The 23,249-nt window shown below is 32.3% G+C and overlaps 1 protein-coding gene across 15 annotated transcripts in view; it reads right to left on the bottom strand.

The window, feature by feature from the left end:
- Positions 1–23,249, bottom strand: part of DLG1 (discs large MAGUK scaffold protein 1) — a 232,396-nt gene that overhangs the window by 13,300 nt on the left and 195,847 nt on the right. For 7 of the 15 annotated variants that reach the window (XM_041748422.1, XM_041748253.1, XM_041748514.1 and 4 more), the window contains 7 exons: positions 19,574–19,750; positions 16,756–16,825; positions 12,732–12,831; positions 5,690–5,731; positions 3,344–3,394; positions 2,208–2,309; positions 1,788–1,960 (listed from right to left, as the gene is read on the bottom strand). In XM_041748422.1, the coding sequence (XP_041604356.1) occupies positions 1,788–1,960; positions 2,208–2,309; positions 3,344–3,394; positions 5,690–5,731; positions 12,732–12,831; positions 16,756–16,825; positions 19,574–19,750 (715 nt within the window). Of the gene's footprint in view, positions 1–1,787; positions 1,961–2,207; positions 2,310–3,343; positions 3,395–4,953; positions 4,990–5,689; positions 5,732–12,003; positions 12,038–12,731; positions 12,832–16,755; positions 16,826–19,573; positions 19,751–23,249 lie in introns of all 15 variants that reach the window. The other 8 variants (XM_041748609.1, XM_041748864.1, XM_041749110.1 and 5 more) reach the window with 3 other exon arrangements.

Raw genomic sequence — 23,249 nt, 5'->3', positions numbered from 1 at the left:
TATGGCACACTGCATCAATAAGTAACAATTATCATTCTCCTTTGTTGATTCCAATTTTTTACTATTATAAAGAACTACTATGAACATATTTATACATGTTCATCTTGAGTAAATTTCTACTTAGATACCAAGAAAGCAAATTTTTGAGGAGTGTCTGAATGGTATAGTCTGTTAATCTGACTCTTGGTTTCGGCTCAGGTTGGTTGTGAAGATCCAGCCCTGAGTTAGCAGCCACAGTCACCACGGAGTCTGCTTGAGTTTCTTTCTCCCTTTCCCTCTGCCCCTCCTGCTCATGCTTTCTCTTTCTCCCTAAAATAAACAAATAAATCCTTAAAAAAAAAAAAAGTTTTTGTCTCATAGGGTATGAGCATTTATTAGATACTGCCGAAGTCTTAAAAGAAGTTTTACTAATTTATATCCCCACTTATAATACCTAAGTTTCCTATTTTCCCAAATTCTTGGCATCACTGGACATTTCCATTTTTTCAATTTTTAAAACTTATCAGAGCTAATTAAACCTCTTATATAAAGAAGTATTTATAGATGGAAACTGAGATGCTGAATTACTGCTTTATGTTTTATAGGTATTCCATTACTGAGTCTTAAACTACTAGTTTTAAAGGTATAAAATATTTTTTTAAAAAAGATTTTATTTATTTATTTATTCATGATAGACACGCAAAGAGAGAGGCAGAGACACAGACACAGGGAGAAGCACGCCCCCAGCAAGGAGCCCGATGTGGGACTCAATCCCAACCCCAGGATCACGCCCTGAGCCAACAGCAGACGCTCAAATACTGAGCCACCCAGGCGTCCCAGTATAAAATAATTTTTTTGATGTTTATTTTCTAGGCCCAAAGAATACTTTAACCATAGCAGTGTGCCTGGAGTACAATGCTTTGGCTTTACCATAAAACTGCTTTAACCCAATGTTAATATCATCAGACTACTCTGAAGGATTTTTCAGAAAATCTGTTGCTGTTACAGTGCTGCTGAGTATTTTTTACACTGTTGTTAGTTAAGTGTGACTATCCAGGAGGAATTTTTGTGTAGTCTCAGGACGGGAGCAACTACATGTATCTTGAACATCTGGTTCATTTTTATTAATGAATACTGTTGGTCTTAGCTCTTTAATTATGCTAGATGTTGGAAAGCTATTGCTAAATACAAGGTCTATATCTAGCAAATGTATAGGCCTTAAAATAATAACCTTGCTTCTTAAATTCATGTTACCATTTCTGTTCTCATTTTCTTTGTTAATCTTTATCTGCTTTATTTTTTTCTGAGGGGAGATGGTAAGGGCAGGGGGAGAGAGAATCTTAAGCAGGCTCCATGCCCAGTGTTGAGCCTGATATGGGGCTTGATCTCACGACCCTAAGATCATGACCTGAGCTGAAATCAAGAGTCAGATGCTCTGAGTCACCCAAGTACCCCTGGATCTACTTTATTTTGTATGCATTTTTCTAAGCCACCACAATTAATATTCAGTTGAATAAATTCATTACCCTAAGTAAAATGATCAATGCTATAACATTTATATTTAAAAAAATGAATTAAAAGTTTCTATGCCATCATTCTTTTATACTGTCAAAAACATATCTGATTAGAAAATATATTCTGAAAAAAAAAAAAGAAAATATATTCTGGGATCACTTTGGTGGTTTTTTTTTTTTAAGTTTTTATGTTTAGTAATTTCTACACGCAACATGGGACTCAAACTTAACAGCTTGGAGATCAGGAGTCGCAAGCTTTACCAAATGAGGCAGTAAGGCACCCCTGGTGCTTACCTTTTCTGCTACTTCCCGCACAGACTGAACACTTGTTCCATACAGATGGTTGTTATACTGGCCAGCTTCAATAAATTTATGTTCCTGAATATCTTTTTCCATCTGCTCTCTTGAAGTCACAAAATGATAATCTCTTCCATCTACCTCATAGTCTCGCTTTGGTCTAGTTGTATCTTTAATAGAAAATAACTTGAGGATGTGTTTAGTATTAAAAAACACAACAAATCCATTCTCTGCTTCAATAATTGTCTTGTCAAGTTCAACACAATGGGAATTAATTGAAACTTAAAAGCAAAATATGGAGGAATTAACTGATAACTTAGCATAAAATCATTAAAGAAATGGTACTGTTTCTTTTTACCATACATGGTGACAAAATATTAAAAGAAATAATTAAGAATTTTTATGTGGTTTACTCACGAGGAACACATGATCCAAATTTGTCAGGAAATTCTGAGATCAAGTCATCATTTATCCTGTCTTTCATAGGTCCCAATATGATCACTGGTCGAGTATAATTAACTATAAAGATAAACTGCATGTTAAAAGGAGTAAACACTCAACAACAATCTACTTTAGACTAGAGAACAAAAGTATCCTTAGATATTATAAAAAAATGTTTTTCTTTCTCCACCAATGATGCCTAACTTGCTAGTTTATAAACCTTTATGGAGATCTTTTTTTTTTTTTTAAAGATTTTATTTATTTATTCATGAGACACACACAGGAGACAGAGCCAGAGACACAGGCAGAGGGAGAAGCAGGCTCCATGCAGGGATCCTGATGTGGGACTTGATCCTGGGACTCCAGGATCACGCCCTGAGCTGAAGTCAGATGCTCAATCGCTAAGCCACCCAGGTGTTCCCCTTTACTAAGATCTTAAACTTAAGTCAATCTCCTATTGGAAGTCACACACTTGATAATTCAATCAAGTTAAATTCAGAATTTTAGCAGATAGTGTTTCTATACATTGCTAATATCTCATTACAAATGAGAAAACAGTTTAGTGTTTACTGATCCTTTTTGAAGTAGAAATTGTTAGGAAGGAGATCAAAGAAGGGGGGAAAAGTGGGTTACACTTTACACTGGATTGTAAGGAATCATGCTAGAAGCAGGGAGATTGACAGTATGAATCAGAATTAACATTATGGTAGCAGGGATGAAAAGAAGGTTTTAAGTAAGGAAGATATGAGAGAAGAATAAATAGGGCCTAGAAAGTGATTGGACAAGGGAGAGGAGAAACAGAGAAAGATCAAAGATGTTTCCAAAATTTTGAACAAGGGTCACTGAAGGGCAGTGATGCAATCATGAGCACTGGAAAGAAGTTGCTGAGGAAATAAAATAGCAATATAAAACAGTTAAGATAAAATGACCAGATCCAACTTACTGTGAACTAAACCATGTTTCATAAAATACATATAACAAATTTCTATAGATATACAGAAAAAAATATACAGCAAAATTCTAATAAAACACTATTTTGAGGTGTCAGACTTATTTTCTAAGCTAAGAAGCGTATTTTTCTAGATTATAAAACATCAAAAGGCTTCACAAACCTTCTTGTTGATTCACTGGCTCATAAGATAAGACATATTCTTCTTGACCACCTATTAGTTTAAAATACAGATGAGAAAGTCTATTAAGATAACTAATGCTAATTTATTTCTTCATATGTAACATATAAATTACTAGGACTTTCCTGAGAAAATAGCAAAAATGTGGAAAAGATACTTTATAAATTATTTGTGGCAAGATTAAGTTAAAGAAGGAAGTGGTAAATTATGAAGTCATAAATTTGATAAATGTAAAAACAAAATATAACTGTTGTTTAACAACTGCTTTTCTGTTATTCTTTTAAATTCTAATTAGATCCATTTAAACCGTCATTTGTGATGTCATGTACGTGATACTACTTTTTTATTTAGAAGCTAAGAACTATTAAATCTCTTAAAGATTAATACTTTAAGGAACAGTTCTACATAAGTGTGTATTTATGTAATTTACTGCTATTAAGAATATGCTGCTGTTTTGATCCCACCAGATATAATATTTAAGTAGGATATATATACATATTTTTGTAATTACAGCTATCTTATAATAAGAAATTTTAATGTAAAGGTAAAACTATTGTTACTATTTCACTGATGAAAAAACTTTACTAATTGTTCTAATAATTCATTTATTCAATTAAAAAATAACATTTAAAATGGGTTTTAAAAAGCTTTAGATAAAAGCATTCCTTTCTTCTAGAATGGGATGCTCACAATTCATGAATTTCTCAATAAGGCCAATTAGATCTTCAAAAACATCAACAACAACCAAACCTTTTGGATAAAATTAAATCCTTTCAACTCCAACTACGAATCACATAAGATAGTAAATGAAATAAAATAGATTTTGCTTTGATTTAAAAGCACTTTAGAAATTAAGTCCTCTAAGATTAAACTAAAGGTTTAGAGCTTAAGAATATACTCAATAAAAAACTTTACAAATTGTATCTGGACTCAGTAAAAGGAACTCAAAGAGTTAAAAATTCTAATTCTCAACACACACACACACATACAGAAAACAAACTAGGAAGGACTTTTACTTCAAGTGGTTCAATGAAAACAATGTTGGATAACATATTTGAGGATTTTCTCCTTGATTATTGAGCTTCCACAGCAAATTTTTCACTAAATTTGGCTTTGGTTTATATCATATATATGCAGCTGTAGATCTTTTAAATGTATATACTGGCTTTAAAAGTGTATTTTACTGTTTTAAAAGTGTTCTTTCCTGTCTTAAAAGTGTGTTTTACTGTTTTATCATAATATATAAAATATATATTTACAAGTTGCTTGAAAAAATATTGTATGTAAAACATGGTTTACATATTAGCAGAAACATGCAATATGAAATTCCACACCTAATAATTCATGCAAATGATGAGACAGACAATATATACTTTCATTACCTTTCTTTTTTTTTTTTAGTCTGGAAAGCTACTCAACTACTCTGTGGTGAATTCTAATTATATATTAATATAACACTAATAAATCACATTCCCATACCAAAAAACCAAAATTATGTAACTATAACGCAAAAAATTACTACCAATCAAATAAAGGTTAAAAGTATATATTGTCAACATGAAAAATATCAGACTGATGTTAACAGGGTAGACCTTTTGAGCAGCCATACTCATCTGTAATCAAGATTACTTTCATATTAGACAGCAGTAAAAAAAAAAAGTTAGAAAAGCAATTTTAATTTTTAAGGTACCACAACTGATAATATTCATGTATTTCCCCCCTCCTCCCATGCCCAAACCTGTTAAAAAAACTTCACATGCTTGTATAGTTCACTTAATAATATTATATACAAGAATGTAACATAGAATACCAAAAAAGATATCAGTATTATTGTTTGAGCAACTGTTGGAAGATTTTTCCTTCATCTTTTAGGTTCACTAGAAGCTGGTAATAAACAAGAACTTGATCTAGATCAATACTGGTGACAAAGAATAAAAAAGGAAATAAAGCTAACTATAATTTAGCACTACCGGAAAACACTTTAATTCTCAAATTAAAAACAATTACTAAAGAAAATGGCAAAAATACAAGTTTATCTCTCATTTAACTAGATATTTTCTTGTAAAAGATACACACACACGTGTACTATGTACACAAATAGCACTGCTTGTAAAAAGGATTTTAGAGTTTTATTAAAATTTTGGAAATTAACTTTTGTACATATAGTATGACTTTATTTTTCAAGTATAGATATTACTTGGCTTTCCCTGATTTTAAAATATTAAACATCTAATGTTCAGTTTTTTGAATGTATCACTAAGACAAAAACCTCCCAAAGGATATATATTACTTCTGATTACAAAAGAACAAGTAACTTAAAACACTTACGGTAACTACTTTCACTATCGCTGGCATTAGAAGTTATATGCTCTGAAATTGGAGGACAATGGAAAAAATAAAGAAAACAGTGTCATGAGTTTAAAAAAGCAAATTACCAAGATAAACACAAGGCGACATTACAAATGTTGAGATATAAATCACACATACTCAAAGAATTTTTAAAAAGCATTTCTGATTTTCTTTGAAAAGTTTTTTCCCCCAAATAAATAGGAATTAGGAAGGAAAAAAACCCGTGATTAAGGACAATGCTCCATTTATGTACAACACAGTTTATGAACAAAATCTATGACAAATATCCAGTAGAAATATAACAACAAAGAGGGCAAAGTGATCCTAAATTAGTCCAAATGTAGACACAGAACCCAAAAAGAGAAAATGCAGTTGACACCATTTAATTTACGAAACAGTAATGACCGACAAGAGACAAGTTATATTTGAGCAGATACCCATTTTAATGAAGGGATATCTTAAAAAATAAGTGATCTTATTTTGCTTTTTAAGTTCAGCTTCTTTCTTGTTCCTGAAATGAAATCCTTGTTTTTGAGATCATACGGATAACACATTTTAGATGTCATAGATTCATATACTTCAAAAAAAGTCAAATGGAAGGTAATTATAGAAGGTGGGATTGTATTTTAAAACAGACTAGTATTTCTGAGAAACTCTGTTTTGATGAAACTGGCAATGGCTGCTTTGCAAAACAAAAAAATTAAGCAAATACATTTACTTGTAAATTGCTTGGCATCTCCTTGAAAGCAACCCCATTTTATAACTTGATTGTTTGGTAAATATCAGGTACTCTTCCCATATAAATGTAATCTTGAATGTTCTCTCATTAAGTATCTTCCATTGAGTATAAAAAAATTATTTATAAAAACTAAGAAACAAAATTTTCCATAGGAGAAAGAGAAATTTACATTTCTTACATGAGGCAGGGAAAAAAATTTTAAAGGATAAGGAAACAGCTTGAGGAGAAATATCTGCTGTATCATACCACCCACAGAATCTCCTAAAATCAAGATGCACTACTGAAAAGTTCTGAGAGTGGTAGAATTTAAAGATTTCAAATGAAGGTAATAGTTCCTGAATTGCTGTCATAGTGAAAAATAAGTCTGCTATTCTAACCTGTTAAAACAAGATATAATTTTCTTTCTCGCTTTCTAAAAATTGCAGTATAGTTGACATAAGATGTTGTCTTAGTTTCAGGTTAAGGATGTAACTTTCTTAATTATGATTATGTATATTTTAAATACAGCAGGGACATTAAAAGTCATGATTGTATAACATGACAGGCACATGTAAAATGTTTTTTAAAAGTTTATATTTAAAAATTTCTTCCCATGTTATCACATGTATTTTAAAACAATCATCTGAAATTGTTGTATAATGCTCTATTGAACTGATAAATCATAATTTACTTATTACTCAGACATTTTAGTTTGGTTTATTTTCCACAAACATCAGTAATTATTAGGAATGTCTTCATTTATACAGCTTTTTATCTGTTGTCCATTTCCTTAAAGTTCATTCCCTGAAGTAGGAACGACACACAAAATTCTTAAATTTATAGTAGGATTAGTATTATACTCTACAATCTCTAATATGTAAAAGAGAGAAACATTTGTTACTGCAATGGAGTGAGCAAAGGGGGAAGGTAAAGTGGGAGTATAGAAGAAACAAAATTAACAAAATTCTGAGTTGACAACTGAATACTCAATAGGGTTTATTTTACTATTCTTCTACTATCGAATATATTTGGCTATGTTATATAGTAAAAAGTTAGTTACTACAAATCTCTTTTCCGTCTTCTACTCATTTCAAGTTCTCTAAAAATACTAATAGTTGCTATGAAATCAAATTCTTCAAGTTCTTTCAAGCACCTTTTCATGCAACTCTATAATAAAATTCTGCTGTTCAAAGCATGGCCCTTCATCATCACGGCTTGGGAGTTTATTAGAAAGGTAAAATGCTTTTTTTCCTTGATAATTAAAAATACATTTTTAAAGAAACTTCATCAAAAAAGATATTCAAATATCCAATAAACATATAAAAAGGTGTGCAAGTTTTTCCTGTAATTTCCCCCTATAATTACTTATCAGGGAAATGCAAAAAGAAGCCAAAATGGCTATCTTTACCATCCATCAGAATGGCTAAAATGAAAAAATAAAGAGATATGCCAAATACAGAAAAGAAACGTAGCAACTGGAACTCGTAAGGGCTGGGGGTGGCAAAATTGGTACTACCGCGGGGGGCGAAATTGGTACAATCACTGTGGAAAATTATTTAGCAGTACCTACACTAAAGCTCAACAGATGTATGTATGCATGACCTAGCAATTTCCCAGTATTTCCCCAACAGAAAGGCATATATATGTTGACCAAAAGACATAATACAAGAATGTTCAAATAAGCATTATTCAAAATAGCCCTAAATATATGTTTATTTATAAATCTGAGATAATATACGTAGTTTTGTATTTTTTCATTTATATATGAGCATTTAAAACCATGTCATGTTTTATTTTATTTTTTTCTTTTTTTAATATTTATTTATTTATGATAGTCACACACAGAGAGAGAGAGGCAGAGACACAGGCAGAGGGAGAAGCAGGCTCCATGCACCGGGAGCCCGACGTGGGATTCGATCCCGGGTCTCCAGGATCGCGCCCTGGGCCAAAGGCAGGCGCCAAACCGCTGCGCCACCCAGGGATCCCTTCTTTTTTTTTTTTTTTTCTTTTTTTAATATTTATTTATTTATGATAGTCACACACAGAGAGAGAGAGAGGCAGAGACACAGGCAGAGGGAGAAGCAGGCTCCATGCACCGGGAGCCCGCCATGTCATGTTTTAATATGATTTTCAAAGTTGTATGATAAAATATGGATAAATAATTCATTAATAACTTCTCAAATGTAAGACATTTTAGGATGGTTTCAAAAATTTTTTTGACTGTAATTTCTGAATAAGATTAAAATAAATTTCCTGATATATTAACCTTAATCCCTATCTCTGGTTACATCCTTAGGATAATTCCTTGAAGAGGAATTAGTAGGTCAAAAGATGTACTTTCCAAGATATGCATAATTGTAATATATTAAAACTAGTCATTCCATACAACTCTACCACTGAGTTCTCCTTTAAAAGAATGTTTGTCAAGATAATGGATAGAAACTATCATTTTGTTTATTGATTACTGGGGACATTAAGCATTTTTATACACTCATTTCATTTGTTATCTTTTGAGCATTCTTCTTATAGCCTTTGTTCAATTATCAAATGAAGAATTAGTCTGTTTCCTATTGATCTGTTAGAAATTCATAGTGTAAAGATATTATCCCTTTGGCATACATGGTATATTCTTCAAGTTTTAATTTTGATTTTGTTTATGATGTTGCATGACCACAACCATTTCAAATTTCTCTAACCAAGTCTCACTTCTAATCAGACACTCCTTCCTGAGAATGTATCATGTCTTTTCTCTTTGCTCTCCTTAACTACTACCTACACATCACCAATCTCAAGCAATACTACTACTCTTACTCTTTATACAAATAAAAATAAGTCTGGTTTGGGCATCTAAGAGCTCACATAACTTTGCTTCTAGAAGTCTCTGAGATGAAAAGAAAGGCTTCCCAATACGTATTTCTTTCCTACATGTCTGACAGAATTTTTGAGGTGTTCTACAAAATGGAAAGCTATAAAAATTGAGCTTGTAAAGTACAAATCTCATCTAAAACTGTATATATGATCTTACCTCTAAGCACCCTATCTAGCCCCCTCCTTATTTCCTTTTAGTCTCTGTTAAAGGAATCTTACATTTTTCCTTTTGATCTTTTTCAAAGTTGCCTTCCTAAGACATACAAGCTGCACATGTTTCTATTTCTAGCTTTTCACAAGCTATGATGATTTACTTGCATTCTCTCAGATTTCCACCATATTCTACTTAGGTCTGTTAGTCAAAATTAGGATCAGAAACGCAAATTTTCTCATTGTTTCCTCTACTCTTAACAAGGCAAATCAATGATTCATTTAGCTCTCTTTTTTGTAGAATCATGGAGTTCATGTCTATGATAAGTGCTCTAGGGTATCATTTTCGTTTCTCTCCTCTTCAATTAAATACCCTATTTTTTCACAAGTTATATGAAATTACATATAGACATACATTTTTCTTGATATTCAGTGTTATTCCATTTCATCATCGGGTTTGTTTCTCTGAAATAATTTATGACTTGTTCTTAGTCCCTTCATAAGTCCTGTTCCAATAAAGCTTGATGAATACCTATAGAACTCACATTTATTTCTTTATATTAAAATCTCACAGGATTCTGCTTAGTTTATTTCTTGTAACTGGAACTTTAGAATATAGATTACTGAGGCTACAAATAATGTCCCTGACCACCCTTACCCAGCATTTTCCCTTGTATAATAATGGGCACCCTGTCAACTACCAGTCATCTGTTTAATCCAGGTTTAAAATTTTTGCTGATATTTTCCTGTCTCCCTCAGTATCTTCCAAATTAAATCTTGATTTGATCATCAAGTTACCAGGTGAATAAATGTCTTAGTTCCTATGAGATGAAGCACAAAACCCATCATTTAAGGGATCTTAAGACTGTGTCCAGAAAATTAAATCCTTTTCTAAAGGATATTATCTGATAATCAGTTCTAATTGTCAAAATGAGAGATGCAAATAAGATGTGGTCAAGGTGTAATTATCCATCATAACAATATCAATAAGGTAAATAAATTCTTCATTTAGTTCCTTTCCAATGAATTTCCCACAGGTCTCAAATGATTCAGCAAATAATAAAAATCTGTGGGTCCTTATGCTGATTCATACTACCTCTAAAATACATTCTCAAAGTAAATTCTATAGCATTAAGAATCTATGGAAATATTTTCCAGTTTTAAAGATTTTAACTGATTATTTCCCCAAAGATAGTAAATTTGTGGTTCTTGCCAAATTCCCAAAAAAGCATAGGCAAAAATAACCAAGTGTGTCTTTACAGAAATAATTACATATAAAGCATACTGCCTTCAATCTAATACAAACCTTTAAGTGCTAAGGAATAAAAATACCTATATCTTAGATTAAAATTCCAGTATAAAGTTAGCATAAATCAAGGAAAAAAACCTTCTATGCCATATAACATTTATTAATGTAGATCTTAGAAAGTTAAAAGATATTGGTGATATCATTTGTTTGTTTTTACATGCTGGACACGGAACCCAATGTGGGGCCTGAACTTACAACCCCAAAAACAAGACCCAAGTTAAAATCAAGAGTTGCGTACTTAAGCAACTGAGTCACCGAAGTGCCCCAATATTGGTTATATCTTTAATGACCAGTGGATTACAAAAGTAAGTTTTCAAAATTCTTACTAATCCAAATGGAAGGAACTACCTAGGAAATAGGAAAGATCTTTAGCCTAAGAGATTACTTCTATGAGTCACTGTCACCTAAAATAACTTAGTAATATTCAGTAAACTTTTTTTTATATATAATCAATTTGAGAACACCTAAATTTAAAATTTTGTTTGCTAATAATGACTTGTTTCATCCAGTCACTTCATTTGCTGAATGACTCCTATATATGACTCTACCAAGTTTTATCTGATAGATTAAGTACCAGTTAAAAAATGAACAAAAACAAAACAAAACCCCAAACCTCTGACATCTTGGCTAAAGGAAAAACAAGGGATAATATTTCTTATAATTCTTTCCCTAACTTACAACCTCCTTGAAAAAGAGATTTACAATTTCTACCTCCCTATATTGACTGCTATTTGAATTTGAGGCCCACAATTTTTCTCTATTAACTAAAGATTCATTGCATTTTATAGTTTCACATTACAGCAATGCTTTTCTAACATAGACACAAAGTGATTTTAACTTGTTTTAACAACAAAAAAAAAAACCCTGGGGACATAAAACTGCAAGATTATTTTCTACATTCTAATAATGAGGAGGGCAGGTAGTACTATTTTAAAAAGCTTAAAAAAGTCTTTTATTTAAAAAAAAAATCCCCAGCAAAAGTAATTGCCGTAAAAATTACAAAAAGGAAAATGTAATTATGAGTTTTTCAAAGGACATGTGAAAAATGGAGCATTAGAAAAACAAAAGGTATGTAGTATAGAAATAAAAATCCCAAGCACGTTATTAACATGAAAAGTCTAAAAGCAATCTAAATCATATACCTCCTCATGCCAGAAAGGCACTACCATGAATCCCAAAATGTATCTGAAAAAGGTAGGTCTGTAGATGGAGGTTAAAAAATAACTTGGGAGTATTTTGATCACTTACTCAGGCCTTTTGATCCCATGTCGTCAGGGATCTCCTGTAGAGAGTAGTTCCCAGAGAGCAAGCAATAAAAAGATAATCAAAGAAAATAGTTGTCAGTAATGCATAAAATTGGTGCTACAATAAGAGACAGTTCCAAGACCATTACAGGTGCACATATTTTAGAGCATTTTTGTAGATTTCTGAAAGTTTGCAATAAGCTAGCAGCTGAATGTAAGGTACTAAAGAAATGAAAGTTCTAGCTTAGAGGCTGATTTAGGGTAGAGAAGCAAAATTTGAGTTTCCTATTATTATGCTATTTTAAAAGTAAAATTCATGTTGTCTACATATAGTGAAGACATAGGATAAAATGGAATGATTCCAGGAGATCTATTGTTAAGATTGTCAATGCTATACTTAGAAATCAGTAAGTAGCTTCTCAGGTATCCATAGTTTTCCTCTAAAATACAGAGGTTACACTAAGTGTTTCTTCTAAGAACCTTTACATCAAATAATTCTATTTTAAACACATAACTTGAAAAATTACTGTTTACTTTAAATCAAGAATTCCTAAGGTGTCACAAAAATTCAGATTGGCATACAAATTAATTTATGTCTGTTAAGTTGATCCTGGTTAAGACAATTAGTAACCTGTTGCAGCTCTTGAAACTGTCTCCATGGTAACAACCAACTGCAGGGCAGTAGGTCCCTCTACATTTATTTTCAGTTGACCACTGGATCCACATACTTACGGTCAGCATCACTTGTTTCCTGCTCACTCTGGTCCTTGTTCTTGTAGAAGGGGAATTTTCGGGAAAAGAGGTTCTTTTTACGCTTGTCATTGAATGACTGCTGAAGAAGAGAAGGAGGGGCAAAACAAAGGGATGTCTACTATCTGTGTGTACAAAGGCCCAGCCTAGCAGCTCTGTGGAAGCTGACTCTTGTGACCACAGTGTGCAGTTTGTATATGATTTTTACTTTAATCACAAAGTGAATTTCTAATTTTGTATTAACTCCTCTAATTCTAACGTTTCTCCACTGAAAATATTGAAAAATTCACAGTGTAATTCAGTAATACCTAGAAATAAGGAGTAAGTGCTACTTGATAAAAAAGGGAAGTGTAAGTAACTCAAAATAGTTACTATATAGTACAAACCAGTTAACATCTGTTCTTATCAATCCATATTCTTCTTGAAGATTCCCAGGTGTGAGGTGCTCTATAGCAAGTTATTTTAAATTGTTACTCTAGCTATTCAAGTATTTTTTTATGCAGTAGGTAACAATCTTCGTTTCCTCTGGCTTGAGCATATTCCCTCCCTCCCCTTTTGTGTGGCCTCAACGAACTAACAAAAAGCCACTATTAAAAAAGAAAACCAAAACAATTGAGAAAGTTGTTAGTTCTGAATATTTAAAAACAATTAACCAATCTTATTTTTTTTGGAAGAGAAAAAAGATAATGAAATGCCTATGGTACGAATCAGAAAATAAGAAAACTAAGAGGGGTCCATCAAGCACACAGAATCCAGCAAAAAGATTTATCGATGCTATCTAAGAAAGAGTCAGAGCTCTCCTGGCCAGCTTGAATGCCATCCTAACTGATTTATTGGTTTTTAAGCTCTACTATATTTATTTTTTAAAGTATATATAAATAAACTAGAACCAGTTTAGTTATTGGCACCATATCCTGAACAGGGAATAAAAAGTTAGATGCTTATAAAAGCCAAAAAGGCAATTAAGATTCTAATAGTTAAAAAAAAATTCTAATAGTTTATATAGAACTGCTATGGAGGAGTTACATAGCTGATTTGATGTCTCTTACTGCATAGATGTTGGAAACAGATTTTTGCCCTCCTTCAATGTCCCATTTGTGCCTTTAGAGATTTAAAACCATGTTGCATAAAGGTGATGTCATTAAAGAGGAATAACTTCTTTTGTAATTTCTGTCACGACATCCCTGTCTCAAAGGAAATGGTCTGACCTACCAATGACAGTAGGGATTATTACTTTTTGAAGTAGGGACAATATAAAAGACAGAAATCTTGTTCTGACTTTTCTTGAGTTTAATCCATGTCATAAGATGCTATCATTATTCTGAAGTATATCCTCACCAGGAAGTATGTTTTGGCATGCCTGTATTTTGAAGCACATGATGCCAGGGGATTAAGGTGGTGAGGTAGAGAAAGGCAATTTTTTCTCAAATTCTATTACTTGAAAGGACTTATTTTGGTAGGAATCTTAACACAAAAACAAGATTAAACTTTTATTTTTACCTTTTCAAATTAATAATTCAGGATTAATAAATTCATAGTTCATTAGTCCAACAGATTGTCTTGATTTCAATCCTAAAATTTGAAGGCTCTGATAATGCTAAGCAGAGGTTAAAAATTAAGCTGATGAGAAAAATACTGTCAAAAAATTTGGACTTATAATTAATTATAATTGTCAAGTAGCATTATTTAAATAAAACTCTGCTTCAATCCAAATTTTAGAAAAGAGAAATAGAAGAAAACAAGTTTCCACAGAGAAATATTTATGGTAATCTAATTTAGTCTTCTTGTTCATGAAAATCATTACTGAATTTAGTCATAATTTTTATGGTATTGAATAAAACTGATGTTTTTAATAAAGGTATTTATCCCTCCTACTGCATATATAGTGGTCAGAGTCAGTTTCACAGCAAACAACCAAAAGAAACATGAAGTTTAAAATGTTTTGATTTTTGATATCTTTGCAGTTAGCCAAAATGAGATATCATAAAGATATCATAATACAGGAAATAAAGAAATGCTTGTTAGTTAAGAAAAGAATTAATTGTATTACATTTAATGTCTTCCAGGTGAAGAATGTATTAAAAGTGAAAACACAAAGCAAAGAAGACAAATATGTGTAGAGAAAACACAAAACTGAAGAAACATACTACCCCTGGATTCTCTACATTTTCAATACAAAAATACTCTATTTACTTATTGTTATTAATGCTATATTGCAAGAGAGCTAGTGTAATAAATATAAAAATAAAATGTCAAATTCATGATATATATTAAATATATAATTTCTATATGTGATGATGTCAAAATAGCTAAATGAATGTTAAAAATGTTAACGAGAAACTGAAATGTTATTAAGTCTGCAGTGGAAATAAGTCCATAAACCACCATGTAAGGAAAGGAGAAGAGGAACTCAGAATGGGAAATGGTAGTACAAAAGAAATGCAGTTCTGCATCAATGGCAAGCGTATTTTTACCCCACTCAATATCATGCATCCTTCTGGTGCTGTGTTAGGACACAGTGACTGTGTATAAGCTTGGTTACAGTCAACAAACAAGACTAAGATTTAAATATGTCGTTAATTCAGTTAACTTCTTACAGTATGAAAGAAAAGTTACAACATGCAACCTCTTTTTCAATACATTGACCATGTATTTTACTAAGTTATTTTTAAAGACATATATAAACAACCACAAAAACTACTATATATTTTTCAAATCCTAAGCATTTACTCAGGATTTTTTCCTCTCCCAAATTTCTATTTTAAATATTGCTTCAGGGGATCCCTGGGTGGCGCAGCGGTTTGGCGCCTGCCTTTGGCCTGGGGCGCGATCCTGGAGACCCAGGATCGAATCCCACATCAGGCTCCCGGTGCATGGAGCCTGCTTCTTCCTCCGCCTGCGTCTCTGCCTCTCTCTCTCTCTCTCTGTGACTATCATAAATAAATAAAAGTTTAAAAAAAAAAAAAAACTGAAAAAAAAATATTGCTTCAGATAACACTACGTAATTTATTTTCTGAAAGCTGCAATTTTAAAGGAAATTGTCATTTCTAAAATAACTGAATACATTATACAATTCACTTAGATTTCTTTGATGAAGGATAGTTCTTTTCTTAAATTTTAAGCGTTTGAGTCCTTAGTGCTATCAGAGAAGTACAGATGATAGGGTTAATTAATTTGCTGAGTTAACTTTCCACATTCATTTGAAATATGACCAAAAAATGTATAAAACTTTTGCTTTAGATAAAAAAAAACAAACATAAAACACTCCTATGAATAGTATTTCAAGACAATATATGTGTTCATATGGTCTTATTTCTTCAAGCTTATTACTACAATATTGTATTGTAGTAACACCATCATAGTACAGGACAAAGCCTGTAATATCTCTTTCACCTACTGGCATCTATTAGATTCAAGCAGAACTTAAAAATGAAGACAAAAACACGTTTAAAATTATATATGAAAGAATTTAGAAGTATTTACTGACGTCTATAAAGTCCCTGACTGTCCCTTTCTTTATTCCTTCAGAATAAAAATTCATATTGATTCAAATATTTAAAGCATGGATTTCTCTTAATAAATTGTATTAGGCATGAAGAGGGGAAATTAAAACTTGTATTATGACCTAGTTAATAATATTTGGGGGCATATTTTCTTAGAAGATACATTATTAAATTAGTTATGATTAATCCAAGTTTCTAACTGGACATCTGAATGAAGGCCAAATTTGTTTCACTTGTAAAAATAACCTCATCAAAGCATGTTGTTAAGAATATATCAAATAAGTTTCAATAATCTGGAAAGGTATGTAAAATGAGTGCTTTAATTTAATATATTACTTAACTTTAGCATCTACTAATACAAAGCATCATGGCAAGAGCTGTTGATAGTTAACTCTTATAGCAAAATCCTTCTGATTTTAATAGTGTAGTTCTGGCAAGAATTATGAAAAAGCCTATTATCCTCAATTATTAATATCTAGAAAAAAGACATTTCATATACTCACCCCTTTATCTCCTCTTGTTTTAGAATTAAATTTCACTGTTTTTAACCGGGCTCGTTCTTTCTTCTCAACTCTGTCAAAGTATAAAATGCTGTTTTTAAAGTATGTCAAAATATCTAAGCGTCTAACTAGAAATCGTCAGAACTGATACTTTAGTATGTGGCATTTTTATATTCTAAAATCTTCAGAAGTAATCTAAGTTTGCATCCCAAAATTAATTATAATTTCTGAAAATGAAATACAGGGCTCATTATGAAACAAAACCACTTATATCAAAATACTGTACATGTGTATTTATAAATGCACTCAAATTTCGTAATTATACTGAAATTATGAAGAACCAACTTCTGAATTTAGCAATTTTCTAGATTTTGTTTGATTTGTTTAAATATTAGCTTAGCATGGGGCATCCAAATATGCTAAAAATTAAGCATAGAGGGAGAAAGCAAACAGGGCAAAATGTTAACAACTGGTGAAAGTAGATGAAGGATATGTGAGTGTTCCCTGTACTACTCTTCCTCTTGTACTTATTTTTCTGTAGCTCTGAAATTTGTAATTAAAAATTGGAAAAGCAAAATTTAAATTTAACTCCAGTGATAGATTTGTATAAATACATAAAGTAACCAGTTATAGTACCACAAAAAGAATTTTAAAGAGCTTTAAAATATCTTTTTCAAAGGATATACAAGACCTGGTAACCTTCATTATCCTCTAAAAATGAAAAGGATGCCAGGAGTACATGGTTAGGAGGAAGTCTATATAGAGTTTATATCTTCTGAATTTTGAACTTTGTTAAAGAGCTAACTACTCAAAATAAGCAAGCCAACAAAACTACATGAAAACAAATGTCTCATGTAGATTGTATTATCAATATGAACCTTGTAAAATTTCACGTAAATTAAGCTTTTTATAAATCCTAAATTTCAACATAGCAATTATGTTAGTATATAGCAAAAAAACTTACCAAAATAGTCTACGAATAAATTCATTTCCTTTATTATCTAGTGATACAGTTTTACTGTGGGTACAGAAGAACCTTAGCAGTTGTGGATTTTAAACTTGTTTTTACTATCCTAGAACAATCCATGACAGGACTAGAACGTCCACGACATGAATAACTAATTTGTAATTTTGCCTAGGCATTTACTGAGGGCACTGCAAAACTATTATTTAGTGAGTAAATGTTTACAACTCAAAATGGCTTTGTTTTCTCATCAGTATCTTGTTCACTAAATAGCTGACATAAATTGTGTCAATTTGTAAATACTGTTCCTGAATAAAAGCTAAGAATTGTTATGACTACAATTCCTTGTGCTATTATTAGAAGTAAAGGGGTCTAATAAAGAGATAGTTCTACTTAAGAAAATACAAATTTTGAATACATTCAAGAATGAAATGGCATCATTAGTTGTGGTTTCATATTGTAGTTTATGGAAGAAAAATTATATTCTATAATGTAATTTAGGAATTTGGAAACTTAGGTCTTAAAGGTCTTAAGTCTCTTACATCACTTCTGACTTAAAAACCCAACTTTATAGAAGTTTTATACAAAATGAAAAGACTCTCTTTCCACCAAAGTCAATGTATTTTTCATTTGTTACAGGCACATATAAAGCCTATGCAAGATAGGAGGTGCCAAAGGATAAGACAATTTTTAGGAACTCTGATTTTGATATTTAAGATGTGAGGTTTTTACTGACTCAACAAGGCACAGAGGCAGAGGAAGCATTTCTGAATTTTAAGCAGACTAGGTTCTATTCTAGGAAAAAAGTTATGCTGAGGGCTGCATTGCTAAAAGAGGAGTTGCCACCAAATGTATGATCTAGCCAAATAGTTGGATCTTGCTAAATATATGGATCTAGCCAAGAACAGTCATAAATCCCAAAACCACAACTACGAACCTTAGTAATACTTTAATATTCCTACTCTTCAAATTCTATAAACGTTATACAAATATATATTAGTAGAGGTCTTTAAATAGGTATATGATTTGGCATACTTCTCAATTATAGACTCTTAGGTATTACATCACAAGCTTGACTTGAAGTGAATTAATTAGCTAGAGTAAACATTAATGTCTCATTAATGATTTTTGCTATCTTAAAACTTAAGACTTTCAGGCAATGATTTGCATGAATCCGATCTCACAAGCTATTAGGGGAGAATTATGAACTGACGTTTTAACACCTTTCCTACAAAAGTAGGGACATTCAGCAGCATTTCATAGATCTAGAGAGGGTTCTTTATGCTGGGAGCATCCTGTTCCAAGACTATATCTACTTATTACCACTTTGCCAGTAGACAGTAAGAATGAATCACTATAATAAATGGTTAAAAGCGAAGAGGAAAGACCAGTGAATGCACCAATACTTCCTAAGAAAAAAGAGATGTGAAGCAAATTACCAGATAGTTCTAAAAATTTTGATTTACATTTTCAATTTTTAAGTCTAAAGGAGGCAATTCACACAACCAAAAATCCGGAAAGTTTAGTACGTTTCATTACCAACTATATGGAAAAAGTAAAGAGGCTTTCAAATCTCTATACCAACAGTACAAATACATGGCAAAGTTACTTAAATATATTTATTTTGTTCTGAGCAACTAGTAGGAGCTCTAAAGAAATTTCTCTTTGGGGGCATTATATTCTTTGGTTATATCACTGGTTACATATAAGGTGAACAAAATTAAATGACTGTGAAACATAATATGGAAAACCAAGCATAAAATTACCACCTCAGTAAAAGTATTGAAAAAAAAAATCAACAATTATTTTATGTTGCCGTACTTTCAAGTGGTAAGACTGTAATAGACTTCTACTTACCTGCGTTTACTGGGAATTACCCCAACTTCATCACTCTCCCCATCTGGTGTAACCTGCCTGGCTTGCCACCATTCATCATCAGAAGCATTAATAACATGGAGGATATCTCCAAATTTGAAGTTCAATCCCTGACTGGGAAGGCCACTGTCTTTAGTCTTGTCATAATCAAAAAGGGCTCTATAGAGATTAAGAAGAAAAAAGTGCATGATTATTTTGCTGGTTGTTTGTTTTAAAGTTTTATTTATATTTTAGAGAGAGTGAGAGAGTAAGTGTATGTGTGAGGGGAGGGGCAGAAGGAGAGAATCTTAAAGTAAGCAGACTCTTCACTGGGCTCAGAGCCCAACAAGTTAATCCATCTCATGATCCTGAGATCATGACCTGAGCTGAAATCAAATTTTTTTTTTATTATTTATTTATGATAGTCACAGAGAGAGAGAGAGAGAGAGAGAGAGAGAGAGGCAGAGACACAGGCAGAGGGAGAAGCAGGCTCCATGCACCGGGAGCCCGATGTGGGATTCGATCCCGGGTCTCCAGGATCGCGCCCTGGGCCAAAGGCAGGCGCCAAACCGCTGCGCCACCCAGGGATCCCCCTGAGCTGAAATCAAAAGTTGGATGCTCAACTGACTGCGCCACCCAGGTGCCGCCCCCATGATAATTTATCATATTACCAATATTAAGTTAGTTAATATTAATATTAAGTTAATATTAAGAATCTTAGTTAAGCTAAGATTCTCAAAGTGTATATAATCCAGGTAAATAAACAACATACTATGGTATACAAAATAATGCCAAGCTCAAGAATTTGCACTATATACAGAAAGACAGACAAAAGAGAAATACCCAAACTGACTTATGGTAGGTTTTTAAAATTAGGTATACTACCTTATTTCTCCCAATATTGAATGAGAAATTAAAAAAAAATGTTTTTAGTATAATAATGGCAAGCCATATTGAATTCTAAAATGAAACAAATCTAGAGAGTTACTCTAAATTAATAAACAAAAAGTAAATATTAAGAGGTACTCTTTTCTTTATTTTGGCTATACACACTGGGGAAAATAAACTCCCTGAGACTGGATTCATTAGTTGCAGACTATAAGACTGGATTAACAGAGTGATTATTTTGTCAGTTAATTATTCCTTGCATTTGTTCACAAAGCTAGCATCAATAGAATTTTCAGAGTCAATAACAATGATAAAAACTAACCACAGATGACTTTAACTGCTGCCAAATATTTTGGAAAAACTTTGCAAAATGTTAATCTTTAAAAATTTGATAAAAAGTGTTCTATTACTTGATTAATGCTTAATCAATTAATGCTTAAATTCTTATCCAAAGTAGTTCTCTCAAGGAAAGAAGCCCAGCAATTACATTTATGATAATAATTTATTCATTTTTTGGTTCTACTTTGGCAACTAAAAATTAGGATACAAATCATATTCCTTTTTGTGTTAACCAACTTTTTAAAAGTGTCTTTTTTTTTGAAGTTTTTATTTAAATTCCAGTTAGTTAATACACAATGTAATATTAGTTTTAGGTGTACAATAAGATGATTCAACACTTCCATACAACACCTGTACTCATCACAAGTGCACTCCTTAATCCCCATCATCTATTTAACCTATCCTTCCACCCACCACCTTCTCCCCTATGGTAACCATCAGTTTGTTCTCTATAGTTAAGAGTCTGCTTCCTGGTTTGCCTCCCCAGCTCCCTGGCCCACATTCATTTGCTTTCTTTCTTGAATTCCATATATGAGTGAAATCATATGGCATTTGTTTCTCTAACTTATTTTGCTTAATGTAATTCCCTCTAGCTCCATCCATGTTGTTGCAAAAAGTGAGGATTTCATTTTTTATGGCTGAGTAATATTCCATTACACACACACACAGACTCCATAACTTCATTATCTATTCATTTGTTGATGGACATTTAGGCTGTGTCCCTAATTTGCTAATGTAGATAATGCTGCTACAAAGCTAGTATTTATGTATTCTTTGGGTAAATAAATACCTAGTAGTGTTACTGCTGGATCGTAGACCTATTTATTGTCGAAGATTAGAGGAAGCTTAAATGGGGTGTCTGAAGAGAGGGATATTGAAATAAGATTTACTCCCTAAAACCCTAGAAATGCTCAGGAAGTAGAAATGTACAGAATCCAGGTAGGCAGAGATAAGTTACAGCAGTGAAAACAGAAGAACTGGTAGAAACACTTCATATAGCACTTACACCTTCCAGATTCCTTCTCCTGTTCCTAAATCCATAGAAGATGAGATTTAGTTTCTAAAGAAATTGAATTTGAGCAGCTCTATACTCTGGAACTGGTGGGGAGGGGAAAGGTGCTAGGCTAAAAACAGATTAAAAAGAAATCTGCACACTGAAGACTGGAATTCTAGCAACCTGGTTTATCCTGTAGGTAAGGGATTAAGTATTCTTTTCTAGAGATATTTAATGATCCCAAAGAAAAGAATGACCTGGGGTGGGAGAGGGCAGTAAACAAACATAATTATTTTTTAGTTAAATCCAATAGCTTCATTCTCTAGTCATAAGGATCACTAAATATTTAAAGATTGCCTCACATATAAAAAAACAAGAAAACAAGTAAACTAGAAAAAAGAAATACAGAGAAAACAGAGAACTAGAGAAGCAGAAGAAAATATAGAAAATATTAGAGAAACATGAGAAGATATTGTGCCCTTGAAATAAAGAGGATGACAAAAAAAAGGGTTAAATAACATGGGGCTCTCAGAAAATAAAATAGGTTATCAGGCCCTCCTCCATACCCCAAATTCTTATCAAAGAGAAAGCAAATTAAAGTCATTTTCAGACATGCTAAGATTCAAAAAAGTATCCCCCCCCCCCCCACATCCTTTCCTCAAGACTTTATTAGAGAATGTGCTCTGGTAAAATAAAGTAAACTGAGAAAGAAAATTTAGCATCTAAAAAAAGACGGACCCAGCAGAGAGCTAAAAGGAATACAACAGTGGCAAAGACAAGTCCCATGTGAGACCTATACAGCAAGTCTATAGAGTAACCAGTCCAGACTGGAGCAGAAAGATGGAAAAAATTGGGGTGCCTGGGTGGTTCAATTGGTTAAGCATCCCACTTCTGATTTCATGGGGAGATTTCTTTTGTGAGATTAAGCCCCATATTGAGTTACATGTGGGCAGGGAACCTGCTTAAGATTCTCTCTCTCATCCTCTGCCCCTCCCTGCTGCCTGGGGCTCACACACACATCTCCTCTTTCTTTCTCTCAAAAAAAAAAAAAAAAAAAAAAAAAGGAAAAAATCTGAAGTCATAAGATCATATGTGCAACCACAGGTTTCATCATGTGAAAAACTATACAGTCTACTTTAAGATAAACAAAGATACTCAGTAATAAGTACATGGACAATTAAGCAAATAACACAATTATTATGCCCAGGAAAAAGGAAAAGTTTCAAAAGAAAGGAAGCATGGTCATAATATACTACTTGAGTAATGCAGATACTACACAGTCACATGACTCTAAATGCTATTAATTTTATTAACAATGATGGTACTATATGCTTGAGTGATAGAGGAAGAGGCAGAATGGAAAGAGAAAGTTATGTACTATGGCAATTAAGTCTGTAATGTCCAAAATTGGTAAACTGAAAGCAGCAATATATGCACATTTAGAAACGTGGAGGGAAA

The sequence above is a fragment of the Vulpes lagopus genome, chromosome 1 (genome assembly GCF_018345385.1).
Source record: "Vulpes lagopus strain Blue_001 chromosome 1, ASM1834538v1, whole genome shotgun sequence".
NCBI lineage: Eukaryota > Metazoa > Chordata > Mammalia > Carnivora > Canidae > Vulpes > Vulpes lagopus.
Note: the sequence above shows the minus strand (reverse complement) of the source record. Positions and strands in the feature narration are given on the sequence as shown.